This window comes from Charadrius vociferus, unplaced genomic scaffold (assembly GCF_000708025.1).
Source record: "Charadrius vociferus isolate BGI_N301 unplaced genomic scaffold, ASM70802v2 scaffold896, whole genome shotgun sequence".
Lineage (NCBI taxonomy): Eukaryota > Metazoa > Chordata > Aves > Charadriiformes > Charadriidae > Charadrius > Charadrius vociferus.
Window position 1 is genome coordinate 672,784 of NW_009648959.1, and position 17,295 is coordinate 690,078.

The following is a 17,295-nucleotide window of genomic DNA, read 5'->3' on the forward strand; positions in this document are numbered from 1 at the left end:
AACAGTGAAAAACCCAGCAGACACCAGGAAGATGATGAACAAAAGTTATGACAATATGACGTGGAAGCAGAGTTGTCATGTTTCTGCCACTTCTGCCCCTGGCAACAGAGTACTTTTTCCATAAGGCATCAGCAAGTCTGTAACTTCAAGTCAATATTTATGCAGGCTTATCATGACTGATTCCTTTCATGGCCAAGTGCTGCCTGGTGTCATGTTCTGCTTTTGTAGGTGAAGGAAATACTTCCTTTGGAGAAGTTCAGCCTAGTCTTTGAAACCAAACCAAGCCTACCTGAGGTGAATTCCAAAGCCAAACAAATTGGAGAATGCAGAGTGTCATAAATTGTGACTTCAGAAGCACTTCAAGGTGTGATGTGGTGATTTTCCATAGGACTTAGGTCTTAACTTTAGGTTATTACATATTTGTCAGAATTACCACACTAGCTTTGAGCTTCCCAAAGCTGAGTGTGGAGATCCTCATGCCCGTAAGTTAGATATGGTGTTATCACCATTCATATAGACGGGAATCAAGTCCCTGAGGCTTTATCTGACATGTGAATATGGTGGGGCATACACTTACTTCTCCGTCCGTGAAGTACGTGTGTAGCAAGACTCAATGCAACTGTGTTCTGAGGATTGTGTAGGATCTGTATCCAATCTGTCAAGTCTGAGAAAACTGTTACAGCTATTCTGTCTCTCCTTTGGGCATTCCTAGCTATGTGTATTTTAAGTGTCTCAATAAAAGTCCCTTAATTTGCAATGTACCTTATTGCAGTCAGTAGTAGAAACAATTTAAAGTTTACACTTAAGGGACCAGAACTGGGAAATTTTAAGCTCCAGTTTGGATTTTTTTTTTTTTCTTGACAGTAGTTACTTCCCCATCATATCAGGTGCTATTCTTCCTCAGATACAGTTTTTTTAAGGTTTTCTTCATTCAGTACCTGTGACTTGCTGCTATAATACAAAATCAAGTTTGTCATAGCCATTTAATATATATATATAAACCCATTTATATGGGGTTTTGCTCCCACTGTGCAAAAAAAAACCCTTATTCTGATTTTATTTATTGCCTATTAAACAGACTTTGAAAGCCAATTCTAAAATGAAGGTAAAAAAAAAAAAAGGCAGCATGCCAGAATATGTATTAATAGAAAGTGATGTGTTTTGACAGCAGTGTCATCACTAATAGAAGTTTCAAAGCAGTCTGGGAGGTTTGAGAACTTACTCTTTCCTCTGCAAATGTAAGCTGCAGTATGCACATTACTGATTAAAGAGTGTTAGCATGGAGAGAAGAAAATACAGCCAATAGGACAAAGCCTATTTATACTAATTGTACTGTCAGTAGGTATGAGTTGTAATTGTACATAATATAACTGGAATATCCTATCTTATACTGATTAATTTTGTGTGAAAGGAAGCAAAACCTCTTGTGTTTAAAACCAAGAGATCTCCTGAGCTCTTGAAGGGAAGCTCAGTCTATATGTTGATAGGACAAACTGAAGTAGGACAGACAAGTCCTACACTTAAGAAGGAATAACCCCAGGGAAACCTGGGTGCCCTGGGGGACAATAGGCTGGACACGAGCCAGCAGTGGACCTGGCCACAAGGAAGGTTTTGACAGCAGTGTGGACAGTACCGTCAGAAGCAGAGCCAGCAGAGGGAGGGAAGTGATTAACACCCTCTGCTCAGCATTTTTTAGACCATATTCCAAATATTGTGTCCATTAAAGAAAAGGGGGGCGCAGGAAGATAAAACTGGGGGGAGTTTAGCAAAGGGCCACCAAGATGCTTGTGAGCTAGAACACACGCCATGTGAGGAGAGGCAGAGGAAATGGGGCTTATTCAGCCAGGAGAAGGGATAACTTTGGGGGCATTGAACAGCATCCTGCTTGAATATTAAGAAGGACTTTGAAATCCCCAAATTCCCATAATCACACAGATTCCTTAACTGACTTTCAGTGGACCTTCTTCCTTAATTCCACTACTTTCAGACAGAGAGTCTAGAAAATGGAGGGACTTGAGTATTTCCTCCATGCTGACCAGCAGCAACCCTTAACTCAGACAAATGCAAGAAACCCGAATTCATTTAATACTCCTGCCATCCCCATAGGCAGTTTGCAGGAGGTTGGGGAAGGTATGTAGGAATTAAGAAAATGTACTTTCTCCTCTGCCAGCATGAAGAGGCTGAACTTTGCAGACACCAAGTATTCCACATCAGTCAGTATTCTTCTAAGCCTGTCTAGCTCTGAAATGTGAAAAATTCATTCTTTAATTGCTAATTGTTGGGGTTTGGGTTTTGTACAACATGAAAAAGAGTGAGCTAATAAAGTGTGAAAGTGTGATGTTCAGTCACCTTACCTACTGCTGTTCTTGGCATGCATAAGTGTGGGTATCATGGAAATCACAAAATATGCTGCTCTGCATCTCAGAATACTGTCTGGATGTCTTAGATAGTTGTCAGTTACTCTCTCCAGTTATTTCCTGTGCTGCAGTAAAAGTAATTGCACTTAAATACAAACCTCAGACCTTCAGTATGGGTGACTGACAGCTTGCTACCCACTTTCCGTAACATCCTGGAGCATGTGCAAGGCAACTTTCCCCCTTACAACTGAGGTGTGAGTTATCTTTCTTTTATTGTAGTGATAGGATGAGGGGTAATGGCTTCAAACTAGAAGAGGGTAGATTTAGAATAGATATTACAAAGAAATTTTTCACTACGAGGGTGGTGAGGCACTGGAACAAATTGCCCAGGGAAGTTGTGGAGGCCCCATCCCTGGAAGTGTTCAAGGCCAGGTTGCATGGGGCTTTGGACAATCTGGTCTCATGGGAGATGTCCCTGCCCATGGCAGGGGGGTTGGAACTACACGATTTTTAAAGTCTCTTCCAACCTAAACCATTCTATGATTCTATTGCAGGAAAAATGTACACATTGAAGGTTACCCTGAAGGATGCTTCAATCTGAATGCTACCTTAGCTTGTGGTTAGTTGTTTATGTAATTGTAGTTTTTGGGTGAAGTTTTTGGGCCAAAGCAAAAGCTGACTAGCTCAACCTTGGCCTTTCTTTAGAAAAAACAAACCAAAACAACTCTGTTGTCCTTATTTAATATTTTTAAACCAGTAGGAACTGTGAGCTCAGTGAAGGACACAATTCAATTTACTGCTTTTTTTTTTCCCCACTTCATAGTGCACGTGATTGGAAAAGGAGCCTTCCAAGCATAGGCATTTTTTTGGTCTTTAGTTTCTGATCATGACTGCCTTAGAACTATTTGTTGTCTTGCTATATATAGAAATTGAATTGCCTCGCTTCAGCTCCAATACTATTCAACAAATGGTAGTCTCAGGAGAAAGCTTCCATCACAGATGACATGCCTGAGCATTACTGTGATGCTGTCTATGATGGCTGGCTCTGCAGTTTGAAAGGGAGAGGCAAAATAAGTTATGGACAGTAGCTGTCTTTCCAGTGGTAGCAATGATATCCTCAGATCAGGGTTGAAGTTAATTCTGTCAAAAAAACTCCATGTTCTTCTGAGGTTAAGTACAAATGAAGGTTTCCTACAGTTTGTCTGACATATTTCACCTTTCATGTCAGGATCTTTCTCCATATACAAAATTTATTGTTGCTAAAGCAGACAGTAATAATGCAATTGGTAGTACATTATAAGAATGGTCTTTGTTTATGTAGGAAAACTTAATTAATAATTTGACTTAATAGGAACGAAATCCTGAGTTATATTTATAAACTCTTTGCCTCCCATGTATAAAGGTAATGTTTATATGCCATTGAAACTGGAACAGGAACTATTTAATTTTTTATAGATAATTAGGTATGAACCAAAGAAGGTGGAGACGTGTATCTCTTGGATTAAAAGTTTTATGACTGAAAATACTATTGGTATTATTTCTATGTTCTCTGTGGTTATGGTCTGAAAAATCATTTACAGTACTTTATTTTAAATAATGTTTTTGAGCATTGTTGTAAAATATGTCAGCATTGTATTTCCACGAGAGTATCAAGGGTGAAATGGAGCATTTTATTCTTAAGAAAGGAGTAGGTTACTTGTCCATGCATTTAAATGACCTGTAAATTGTGTGGGTTGTAATAGAAGGCAGGGGCTCCTCAAATGTTTTTATGAATCTCAAACAAGTCACATCTCTCTTTTTCATGCAGGTATTTTTGGCCAGAAGCTGGAAGATACTGTCCGATACGAAAAGCGCTATGGGAACCGCCTGGCTCCTATGCTGGTGGAACAGTGCGTGGATTTTATCCGACAGCGGGGGCTAAAGGAAGAAGGCCTTTTTCGACTGCCTGGGCAAGCTAATCTTGTCAAGGAGTTACAGGATGCATTTGACTGTGGAGAGAAGCCTTCTTTTGACAGGTAAAATCCTCCAGCTGTCCCCCATGCTCTGAAGCCTAGACAGGACACAATCTGCTGTACTGGCTGACCCACAGTGCTGTAAAACATGTGGCAGCAACAGACAGAATGACATGTTTTTATAGGTTTTTCTGTATGTTTCCTATTATTGCTCTAAAATGTCTTCTTTTTTTTCCGACTTTGATGTCTGATTTCAAAGCATTTCTGGAGAATTTCCATTTGTGAAAAACTGGTTAGGAAAAGCATTGCTAATGGCTTGGCTTAATAAAAAATATCTGGATTGCCTTGATCTTAGTATCATTTGAAATACAGTCGTGATGCTGGCATTTAGTCAGTTCAACAAAGGAAGAATTTCTCTTATCGCCAATTTTAATATGTTCTGTTACCTATAAAACTGACTGGAAGGGAAGTCTACTTTTCTGTATTTATTTATAATTTTGGGCCTTTGGCCTTAAAATAAAAGTCACTGTGACCGTAATAACCTATGTGGTTTTGAGGGTCTAGGTCCAATTTTTATTCTAATATTTATACAGTTTTGCAAAGCTAATGAGAATTTTCTGGGCCAAGGAAGAACCCATTCCTGTTCACACAGCTGTATATGACTTCAGTCTTTTGTAAGATTAATTTTTTGTGCAAGTTCAGCTCCCCTCCTATAAGCATTGATAACAGTAGTCCACATATTCAGCGTGTGCAATCAGAGAAACGGAACCAGTGGACTATGGATGCCACAAAGCCTTTTTAACTCTGATCAAAATCAATAAAATGGTAATGAGTCAAAAGACTGTTAAACAGTGGTTGTTCTCAGTGTGTGCCCTAAGTGACATCCGTAACAAACCTCCAAAATGGAATCGGGATACTTCACTCCAATTGAGGGTCTAATGTGAATTAGGAGGAAGAGTCAGGTTACATCTATTTTGTGGGACCTTTGACTGATAGCAATGCAAGTAACAGGAAGGAAAGCATAGCTTGATCTTTTAGTGCAAAAACATGCCATGATATGAACCTGCTTGCTTGAAATCATTTACCTCCCTCCCTTCCCTGTTCCTATGAAGTGACCAAATTTGTTATGCATGAAGGTATGGGTATCACAGAAGCACAGAAGGCAGACATCTGTAATGCCATTTTATCTCCAACAGTTTCCTCAGTCCTGACCCTCACTTTAAGAAATGTCAAGAGTTTTTAATGTTTTGGAAAAGAAAAGTGAATTGTCTTCCTATGAGGTTTATTAATTTCTCATTGGAAGGTGAGGGTTAGGATAATTGACTAGAAAATAGCTTTAAGGAGACGGACGACTGTGGGAAGTGACAGTGTTAGCTGATAAATGTTTGTAGCATACTCACTGTTGATTTAAATACTGTGTAACAGTTAAAAACAGTAACGAAGCATCCACTGGGTACATTTCCCTTACTTGGACATTAAGATAAATGTTACTGGTCATGTCTCTGGCACAACCTCTACCTACTTGTATCAAGTAGGCAAATGACAGAAACAAAAGGTTATTTTTTCTGTGCCTGTAAGTGGAATAATTGTGGAGGAAATGCTTAAGAAAACAAGTCACCCCTCAACTGCAGGAAGAAGATATACTGAACACCCCACTGAGAAGTACAGCTTGAAAGAGGTACACAAGTTCTATCTATTCAAAACAAATGAGACCAGAACTCAGCTGCATAATTTTTATTTTTTTTTTGGAAGGTTATCTAGCAACATCTGTAGCCCACGCTAATGAGCCCCAGGAACAGGCATGCTAGCTGAACTTTAGCAGATGAAATGGAGAAGAGATTTTACATGCTACTGCTGTGAAGAAGGCACATAATCTGTACTATAACAATTAGAAACATCAGCAGGATTTGCGTATAAATCGCTGGTCCTGCAGTTCTGCTTCTGAAGCTGAGAATTTATAGAACACTGACCTTGTATGTCCGTGTCACTCATTGTGAAGGGTACTTTTTCTGTTTACTTTTTCACATTTGAGTTTGGAGAGGTGTGATTTAGGTGTAGCAATGGCCCAGAAGTCAGGCAGACATAAATTCTCTTCTGATCTCTGCTGTTGTTTCCACTGGGCATCTACTTTTTTCCTCCAACCTTTTCTTCCATTTGTAAACTTTTGAGGTGAAGTTCATTTCATGGTGTTTATAGAGTGCCTATGTGATTACCTTGTTTTGGGGTAACTTTTCTTTTCATGAAGAGCAGCATGGTCTCCAGGTTTGATGCAACCTGTTTGGCAAGTTGAACTCTTGGAAAGTGGCCACAATATGAAAAGTTGCTGTAGAGAAAAGAAAAAAATGTACACATTAGGGGTCCATGCTTACTTTCTCTAATGAACCTCCAGATCCACTGTCTTTAATCTGTAATTATATGTCATTATTAGTCAAAAGTCTGGTAGTGCAAAATCTACCTAGGTTCCGTTTATTAATTTACATCTTTCCCATTCTTATACATCAATAACAATAAAGATTTTTTGCAGTTAGAGCTGAGCTGATGGTTTTGTTGATGGGGCATGAAACACAATGGAATCCAGGTCATGCTTCTGTAGCAGTGCCGGATCACTGGCTCTGGCTGGGAAAAAGACTAGCTGCTGTCATCGGTGTTGGAACTAACACAAAGAGCTGATGTTTGAGGAGTTTTCCATTTTTCATACTGACATTTTTTCTGTGTATAAGTGCACGTAAGTCAAACAAAGACTTTAGAACAAGTGAAGATCCTTTGAAATGTGTGTGAAGGCTTTGTGTATGTTTGTGTGAGAAATTATGATTAAATAATCCTTCTTTGCTTTATGCTTTCAGTAGAATATGTACCTTGTAGAATTAAAAGTAAAAACAAAGGTGAGATCTTACAGCCATGATAAGTACTCCTTTGAAATGTCATCTCTGTTTTAAGATGGTTGCACTGTGTTTAAACCCTTCTGTGTGAAGGGAAAAAAAAAACCAACTGAAAATTGTATGTGAGTTTAAAACCAAAAATCAATAAATACCTCACTCCCTCTGTATCTGCATATATTGTGAAATCTGCTTTAAGGAACTAAGAGTGCAATTAAGCAATCACTCATGCTTGCTACTATTTGAAATATACTTGGTATTTCCAGTACAGCTTGTCCTCTGTGTAAAATTGTCCCCTCCGGGGAATACATTTTGCTTGCCCTAGGGGTATTTGCTTCTCTCTGCATGTGTGGCTTATATTTTAAATTTAAGTCCCTCATCTCCTTTACAAATCATACATTTGTAATGATACAAAGTGGATTATGACTATTTGTTCCATAAAATCAGCATAGCGAATATGGGACTGCATAAGGACAATAAAATAAGAGTTTGTTCTGCAATTTTTTATCTAGAAGGGGTACAAAATTGGATTTCTCTTTTTATATTACTTCTTTTCACCTACTGTTCATCACAATTACTACTAGATGACATGAGAGTTAAGATTGCTCAGGGAGAAAAAAATATTTCGCGTGTCACTGAGACAAATATTAATACTTATGTGATTGATTCATATATGTGGCTTCAATTTTCATAACTACTATCATTGATGTAGTAGTTCAGAAGAGTTTAAAGTTACATAGCTCACCTGCCTGTGTCTGTGTATATGCACAAGAAGGAAAGAAAGCCCATAAATGCATATCTAGTAAAACAAAATCCGTATTATATTCTCTCATGGGTATGAATTCCTCTAAAGAAGAATGTAGTACATTATAGGACAAAATATTACTTACTGCTCTGGTCGCCATTGCAATGAGCTGAGAAAAGGGTATGTAAGTGGCAGTATGTGATAGCTGGCAAATGCTAACTATTATTTACTGGACCCACATAATCCAGAATGTAGAACTGGTATGTTCCTCTGCATTTAATTACTGGGATTGTTGAAGCAAAATAAGACAATGACGAGGATGGTACTAATGTAATATCCTCAAGGTGAGAAGGACCTGTGAGAATACACAATTCTTACTCTCCTCCAGAGACAAGGATTATTTTAAAGTTTTGGTGAATGCAAAATAATTGGACCTGTCTCAGTGGGGCTGCAGTCTGCACTGGCACTATACAGACTGCAACTAGACATTGACTTGGAAATCACTGGTTATTAAAACCATTCTTTTATTTTCCTAATACAACTCTGTACATAAGAATATCTTTGTTTAGAAGCAGATTGTTCCCCACAAGGAAGGGGCTTTATTCCCTTCCTAGTGGGACAGCGCAGTAATCCCTAAACAAAACATTTTTATGTGAAATGAAATCTTTACTTAGAAAGCTGGTTCTTGACAAACACAAATGATCTTAGGCCTGTGAAAATTCCTGTTCATTTCTGCCTGTTCCAGGCTTCCTTCCCTCATCCTCACAATCTGCTCATCAGTTATGCCTCTAGAGCCACTTCCACGTCCTTTCTAATTCCAGCCCTCTTTCTAACCAGCTAGCAGAAATAACCTCTATGGCATAACTTAAAGACCTAGTTTAGCAATCAAATACATGTCAGGAGACACATTTCTAGCATGATGCAAGAGTCATTAAATCAGTTTAATTGGTGTCCTGCTGTAGGAGAGTGTGTTTTTAGTTATTAGCAGTGAATGAACATTTGTAGTTGCTTCACATGAATTTCAGTTTCATAAATGGAGTTGGTGTGTCAGCTATGATTTAAAAAAAAAAAAAAGGCAGCCATGTATTTCATGTGGCAATGACAAATTACTTCTTAGATGGCCATGGTCACCTTTAAGACAGGATGACATTTTGTTCCTATGTGGAAGGTCCGAGAGTGTGTTTTTGAAAGCATCCTTACTTAGGGTTGCAATATTTCTGGCTTTCTCTTCCAGCAAACGAGAACATATTGTTTATTTGTGGTGTTTTTCTATGTTTCATATAAACTTGCAATACCTGCAAAATCTTGCAGAAACTTAACAGCCTTTCTGAACAGCCTATCAAATGATAAAATAATTTAGCAGCGTATTCACTGGAGCTGGTTGATTTTTTTTATTGATTGGAACCCATCTGTTTCTTAGGCCTTTGGCCACCTTACCTGAAAAGCACTTGTGTCGCTCTTTAAGGATCTATATTATTCTAGGTAATTTTTAACATCGTTCCATAGAGTTTGTCTTTTCAGTTGTCTGTGCTGAATTGCTGTCTTCATTGCTGGTTTTAAAGTGTCACTCTCTAACCTAAATTAATTGGCCGCTATAATAATTACTGAAGTGGACCTCTAACTTGTAAATGGAGTCTGTCAATCTTCAGTATTTCTTGCGGTGCTTACTCCCCTGAATGGGTCCCTGGAAGGGACCCATTGTCCCATGGATTGTAAAAATCATGAGCACAGGGACAAAGGAGCAGAATATGTGTTTGGTTTTTTTCTCTGTCTAAACAGAAAAATAAGAAGTGAGATCGATGTTAACTTAAAGTAGAGCCAGGCTCTTGCGGCAGCAAGGAGAGGAGGACAGACAGCTCAGGGCTTAAAATGGTAAAAGCTTTCATATATGTTTCACAAGTTATAGACAAAATTCCAGCTGGTACTTAGATTAGGCATGGTACTGCTTGTACAAGATACGTGTTATATGGGAAAGTTATATAGAGGGTAATGCTTTGAAGATACTTACACAGGGGAACAAAAGCACATAGGACATTCAACCAGTTATGTTATGCATTTGACCTGACCTTTGAATTTCTGGACCAAAATCAGTCAAGCCACTCCTGATTCACTGTAACATTACTGAACACAGGCTTTGCTCTCCTAGCCTCTGGGTACTGGCTTTTCAGTAGTAACCATGCTCTCTCTATATGTAGTTATGCACATTTGTAATATTCCCTTCATGTTGCTTACTCAGTGTTTCATCACTGGTTTATCATGGGCTCACTTAAGCTGTCTGCAGACTGGCAACAAAGGTATAGCCAGTTACGAACTCATCCTCCCGTGTCAGGAAAACATCCATACTGATCTGAGAGCTGCTCTATGGACCTGAATGCCGCTAAGCGGGGACACAGTCAGCAAATGTTGTGATGCGTACAGGATATGTTGGTGAGGGAGACTCTCTGTTTCTAGGATTGTGATCTGTGACACATCTGAAATGATGGAGCTGTAATTCTAGTAATTCTAGATACTGATAGACAAACTGTTTGAACTGTACTGTTCTTCGTTTTATTACCAAAACTCCTAAATTGAATTATAGCCTCACAGCTTGTTGTTCCCTACTGTTTGTTCTTTATGCAAACTGTTTATGTGTCATCATGATCTAGAGCTATTTTTGGCACAGCATAATCTTTTCGTACTGTGACCTTGCCCTGTTAATATTTCCTCTCTGAAAGTTTATGAGGAGCTTGTTGGCTTTGTGCTGTGAAGCGCTGGCTCCAGCTCTCTGAAGATGCTGTCTGCTTGTCTGAGTGCAAGGGTTATGGGTGGATTTCTGGTGACCTGCTGGGCTTCAGTAATTTTTGTTTATGGTAGAGAGGGTGAAAAACTCCAGGCGGTGTAATCAGTCTGACAGCCACTTCCACAGTTTCTGTGGTATCACAAAGGAAAGTGCTGTCAAAACAGCAATGCCATGAGGGATATTAATGACAAAGTTCAGATGAATGGGGCTTTGAATATGTGTAGTCTGATGACTAAGTAGATGCTGTAGTGCGTTTGCATTTGTAATGACTTTGCATGGACAGTGGTGGAGTGGGGAATGCTCCCATGGAAACATCAACAGTAAAGCAGTAAATATGTTTTAGTGAGGTAAGTAATCTTTCTCAGACTTTCCAGCACCACACACTGAAACAGACCATTTCTCAGCTTACTGATGCTTTTTGTGTTGTATTCAATTTTCTGCTTTGTGCTTTGTCATTCCCATTTCAAGCTTGTAAATATTCATTGTGTACTTGGAGAAAGTCCGCCTGGATTAATGAGGGTTGTTCCAATTTAGATAACAGAGGATTTTCTTCTAGAATTTACATACTCTATTTTAATACTTGTTAATGAATACTTTTAACCATGTTAATTATGAATGTGTAATCATGGAACACTTTGATATTACACTGTCACATAGCAAAAAAAATACGAAGATAAGTATAATCATTAAGTTTCTGTAGCTGTAATGGTCCTAGAATATAAGCAAGGCCACGTTTGAAGGGAGAAATACTGCTTTGTCTTAAACTGATCAGTTGTAACTGGAAAAAGTCCAGGAACAAAAGTTCTTCCACAGGCCCTGGAAAGATCCACATCTTACAAATGACACAAATGCCCTCAAGGCAAATATATAGATGCTGTTGGTTGACTTAGACTGTGGATAGAACACTGCAGACCGGAAAGGGAAATAAATGCTCACAATCCTCAAGAGAGCTTGCAGTTCAGCACTCCTTTGAAACTCACAGCTGTCTTCTGTGGCTGAAATGCATTTAATGGTATTTGTGTATTGAAGCACCTAAAATACAGACGGATTAAAACTGAAGTCTGCCATTTTTAAGTTTTCCTCTGTGTTTTAAAACAAAAGGTGAAAAAAAAATTCTAGACTGCAAGGTCTAAACAGATCTGATTATATGAAATACTCTTAGTTACTTTATTATAAAAATATTGACATATTTTTATACCAATATTTACATTGAAAGAATAAAGTTTCTAGCTTTTATGTAACTGCTGCTAAATAGAATTAAGAATTCCAATTATTAAAGAGCTTTTCAGGCAGTAGGGGTATGTATGTATGCATGTTTGTTTATGCTACCGAAATCTGTATGGTAATTTCTGTGTACATAGATTAAGTCCTAAGCAGTGTTCCAGTACAGTTTAGGGGAAAAAAAGCGACAAAATAAATTTTCCAAAATATTATTTTACAATCCCACCATCTTGTGGCAGTCTGCGGTATTGCTTTAGCCTGCAGTCAGCAGAAGCAAATGAAGAAAAAATATCACTTTTAAAAATTGCTACTATGTCCCTGTCTGCTGATTGGGACCTGGGTTTCTAACCCTACCTCAGAAAGCACCTTTCTGTAGACTCGTATACACCATGTACTTCAGGAGGTTAGTTTAAGAACACAAGACTTCTGATTGTTTCCTTGCTCCTTGGCATCCTACGTTCCTGTTTCTCTCAGCTATTCCTTGGTAGAGGCAGAGTTTTTAGCACTCAACTAACCCTTCACAGTGATAGTCTATGAGAACTTCACATTGAAAGGAGAAAGCTTATAAATTCCATCAGTTTTCAGGGCTTTTGTCCCCTTCTTCAGCCTTTTTATCCTCCATCTGCTGTGCCCTCAACATGCAAGAATCCCACTTCACACCAAGGGACTGATGTAAAATTATTCTTATGTACTAAGCATGTACATGAAGCATGATCCTGGCAGTACAAAGAAGAGAAGATGATATTGTTTAATCCCCTCACTAGGAAACCTGTGTGCTAACTTTTAATTGTTCTTCAGTAATTTCTCTCACTCAACCTGTTTGAATCTTGTATTTTGGAAAGGCCTCTCAAGTTTTATGGAGATAGTCTCTGGAAAGATGTGGTTCAGTTCTTCAGCAAGGCCTGGGGAGTTTCCTTGTTTAAATAATAAAAATAGTAATAATAAAATTTTCAGAAGGACCATCAATGCTGAGCAATCAGGTAAAATTCTCTGCAGACTGATGGCCTGTGCTTCCTTTCATGCTGCAATGTAGGGCACTGTCCTAAGCCTGCCAGTTCACGTCTGTGGCTGCTGCTTTCCTTCAGAGTCTGACTATCAAAAATCTTTCCGTCTGGATTTGCTTTTTGCTTTCCTAATGGACCAACAACTTAGGAAACTGAAGATCTCTCTGTAAAATTTGCTTCTTGGATAAGAACTGTCTGGGCACGTACGCCATGACTGCTGTCTAAAAACTAACACCAATGGCAACAAGATGTTGTAAGCAACTAGCTGAGAGATTACCTGGGGTCTGGGTTTTCAACCCTCAGGTTGTGCTGTCCATAAAGAATTTTGTTAGCCAGGATGTCAAGAAGACCTTCAGTTCACTTAGTTTGTGTCTGGATTGGGGATAGGTAGAAGGCAAAGGTTAGAGGCCAAATCTCTGCTAGCATTTGAAATCTCATAAAATAGTACTATATCTAGAGTCATGTATAGCAGTACTGTTCCTTACATATGATGTTATATATGCATCTGAGGGGTGGGGCAGGGTAAACACAGGATTCCTGTTTCGGATCCAAGCCAGTCTACAAGTAGAGGGTTGCAATCAAGAGATTAGAATTTGAACCTTCCTTAAAAAAGCGGATTTGCATTAGTGCTTTGTTTATAGAGTTTCTCTAGAAAATGTTTTCTGGAATTTTGGCTGAGAATTATTAATTGAAATAAAAATGTTTGCTGGGAATTTATTAGAAGGAGGGTGGTGCTAGTTAACATTTAAATATACACAGTGCTTTATCATTTCTCTCCTTCTGTTTTGACTTAGATTGCTAATACCATACCACATTAATCTCAGGTTGTTCCCATCATTCTTGTTAAGATTTAACGTAGTAAAAGCCATTATTGTATTAACAGATCATTCCAAAATAATGATTAACATAACTCCAGCGCAGCTTAAGTGCGTCACATACCAGTGGTTGCCTTTGAGAGACTGTGAGTTTAAAAAAATGTTCCAAGTGTGAAGTCTTCAAAGAAAAAGAAAATACACAATAATGCACATTGTAGATATGTCTGTGCATTTTCTGTTTCTTATGAATGAAATTAGCATAATTTAGTATTTGGTTTTTTTATTTTTCAGAAGTCAGAGGGAAAGATATCAGCTTGCAGTACAACTCCTTATCTGAACCAGGGAAAGCATGTAGAACATTTCAGTAAGGATCTGAATAAGTGCCTGAGTAGCTAAACCCAGAGGTGGAGCCAGAAGTAACGCAAGAGAGGTTTCTTCATGCTAACTTGTAGTTTTGATCTATTTCTATTTATTTATTTTCAGAGAAGTACTCCTAAGTTACCACAATGTAACTTTACACACAACAGAAGCATTTAAGCAAGTTTTATTACATACTCTGAACTTGTGATTTTGATATTTCTCTCCATCTTCTTACTTTTAGTATGCCTGATAAACAGCCTAGGGGGGTCCTACTAGCTGTGTCCGAAAAAGCCTTAATTTTCTGCAATTGTAGTTATGAGAAATCATATGTCATACCAGGTCTTTGACTTTCAGCCCTATAATGTTACCTGTTGTGCTAGCACTCAGACATTTTCTAAGTTTGGTGACTGGCAGTGCCTTAGCTTACTCAGTACAGGATGGAGATAGAACTCGTTTCCCATGGATTTACGGTTTTGTGTGTAAACACTGTCTGGGTTTTTGGTGTAACAGTACAGCTAAAAGGCACAGTGATCATTCTGTGGGAGCCCATAGGAAAAAGGTGCATTCAGGGAAAAGAATTGTAATTCAGGTGGGGAAGTTTCAACTAAACACCTGTGGTAGATATGTTCTCGTTTAAAACTTGCTTACTTAATACTAATACCAGAGGAGATGGTGATACAGTGGAATTGAGACATGCTGGGCATGTTTTGGGAGCTGGGGCCATCTCTGGTAGGAGAATAATCCCCACTGTGTAAATAAAATGCCTGGTTCCTGGCTCAGGTGAAGATGAAAGGCATCAGTCAAAATGGATTATGCATGCCTGATGTGACATGCCTGTAATGAGAGCCAGGATCTTCTCAATACCTTCGCCTGCGAATAGGGCCTTATGTGTAATTATTTATAGTAATAAATCATCAGAGTTGACAGTCTTGCTTGCAGGTATCCCAAGTTCTTTATAGGACAAAACCCTTCCCCAAAAAAACAGATTACAGATATGATCTATAAATGTATATACTGCTGGTGAGTAAAATCTGGGGTGACAATGGAAAAGTTAAGTGGCAGTTTTTAGCCTGTCAGTCTCACAGTAATATCCTGATTCCCAGTAACAACTTCTTGTATTCCAATCTAACAGCAATACAGATGTGCATACAGTGGCATCACTGCTTAAGCTGTACCTGAGGGAACTCCCAGAGCCAGTCATACCATACGCAAAATACGAAGATTTCCTTTCCTGTGCCAAAATGCTTAGCAAGGAGGAAGAAACGGTGAGTTGGTAACTTGAGTAAGATGAAATAAAATGTTGGCAAGTTACAAGCTGTTCCGATTTTGAGGAGGAGAGAAGCTGATGATTACCTATCCTGATTTAAGAAGTGCGTCTATTAATTGAGGCTGGGTTTATATGAAAATTGTTGCCACTTTATTTGGAAGTCTAAATAAAGGCATATAGCTCGACCTTAGCTGTATTTATTACATGCCACTGAATCCAGGTCAAATAAACATCACTGTGGTCAATAGCTTCCATTTTGCGTGGAAGTAACTTACGTTTTTGTGGATTATAATTCTGAACTGTAAAAGGAAGGGTCTTAGTTGCTGTCCAACTCTTGCCATTAAATCAGGGGTCATTTTCCTTTAAGTGTAAGGATGCCAACTTTTACTGACTTTTGATTGAAGGCCAACGGATTCTATTCATTGCCTATCATTGAATCAAAAAGATGGAAGAGGGCAACTGGAAGCAGGCCACCTTCCAGACCCTTTTAAAACAGCATAACTCGGATTAGCAAAATAAGGGCTCTGATTAATAATGTGTGCCCTGCAGTGGCCTGGGCCTACTATATATTAGTCTGAAGACAGAAGAAACTAAGTGTTTTTACATTGTTCTGTGTGCTTACAGGTAATGAGGTCAACCCTGATATTTTCATTTCAAAGTAAATACAAATAGGCTCATTCTGTTGATTTCAATCTAGTCCTAACTTTCTAAGGTGGTTATGTCTCTTTAATTCCTTTTTGAGATTTCAAACCCTGCTAGAACTGGAACCCCTCCTACCTAATTTTCTAATTAATTAAGACGAGGAGGAACCCTTCTTTTCTGACTGAGAGACCATCTCCTTTCTGAGCCTTCAGTTGATGACTGCCAACAGCAGAGATGGTAGTTGTTCCCATCTGATGGAATGGGGGGAGGGGGAGAAACATCTCTGGTAAACTGTCTTCTATAGTTATCTCTTGCACACACTGAAATCAGACTGGTTTCTTTGCTGTACTTTACAGCTTGCTGCAAGGTCCAAATTTTTGTCAGCTGCTTGCAAAAGGTGGGAGCGGGCTGTTCAGTTGGTTTAATTTGAGCTGCTCTTTGACAAGTTATGGCAGGGGATCCTCAGAGCTAAAGTTGCAGCTATTCACTTCTGCGTGTTGCATATGTCTCTAAACATTGATAGCTCCAACGTAAAGCCACCTGAAAGCTCCGCAGTTAGTCATCATGCCATTTTTACTTGCAGTGATATTAATTTTCAGATTACATTTTTAGTCATTTTATATTGGCTTAGTCCAGAGTATATGTGTGTAGTTTCTCTGCAACTATGCCACAAAGCACTTTATTAAATTCATTTTGAAAGCAAGATTCAAATTACAGTGGCCTTTTGGTGCTGAAGTTGGTGCCAGCAATTTGAAAAATCAATACTACAGGTGATGAGACACTTCAATCCTTTTTATGGTGGCTTAGCACTCCACCTATGAGTCTGTCTGACAAGGTTTTCAGTTGCTATTTCTCCATACAGAAGTTAAAGGTACAGTCACTGTTAAGGGGGAGACCTGTGGACCTGTGCATCTTGTTTCTTTTCTTAGCACACAGCCAGCAAACTTGTGCACTATCATGGTCCACCCATCTTGATTTGCATTTATTTTCATAACATATTGTAATCAAAACCCCACTGATGCTGGCAAAGTACCAAAACCCCATACTGAAAAAGAAACTAAAGGCACTGGTTGATAAGGAGCGTAGCCAGGGTCTTTTTCCACAGGGCACAGAAATTAGTGTGTGATGTTCTGGTTGGTTGTCCCATTCCCAGGGTGAGCCCAACTGAAATAACTGTTTATTGATCTGAATCTAGTATGGACCAGAACTGGGTAAAATACGCAAATAGTTTCTCAAATGAAAATGCCAACTAGAATCATAGAAGGTTGGAAGGGACC

General features: G+C 38.8%; 1 protein-coding gene across 1 annotated transcript in view; it reads left to right on the plus strand.

Annotated features, from left to right (window-relative positions):
• The window catches only part of LOC104288706 (rho GTPase-activating protein 24-like), a gene marked incomplete at its 3' end in the record, with an annotated part of 182,160 nt that extends 166,786 nt beyond the window's left edge, over positions 1–15,374 (plus strand). Inside the window, exons 4-5 of the mRNA XM_009887555.1 lie at positions 4,165–4,372; positions 15,242–15,374. Of these exons, the coding sequence (XP_009885857.1) occupies positions 4,165–4,372; positions 15,242–15,374 (341 nt within the window). The remainder of the gene's footprint in view (positions 1–4,164; positions 4,373–15,241) is intronic.
• Positions 15,375–17,295: the final 1,921 nt, after the last annotated feature.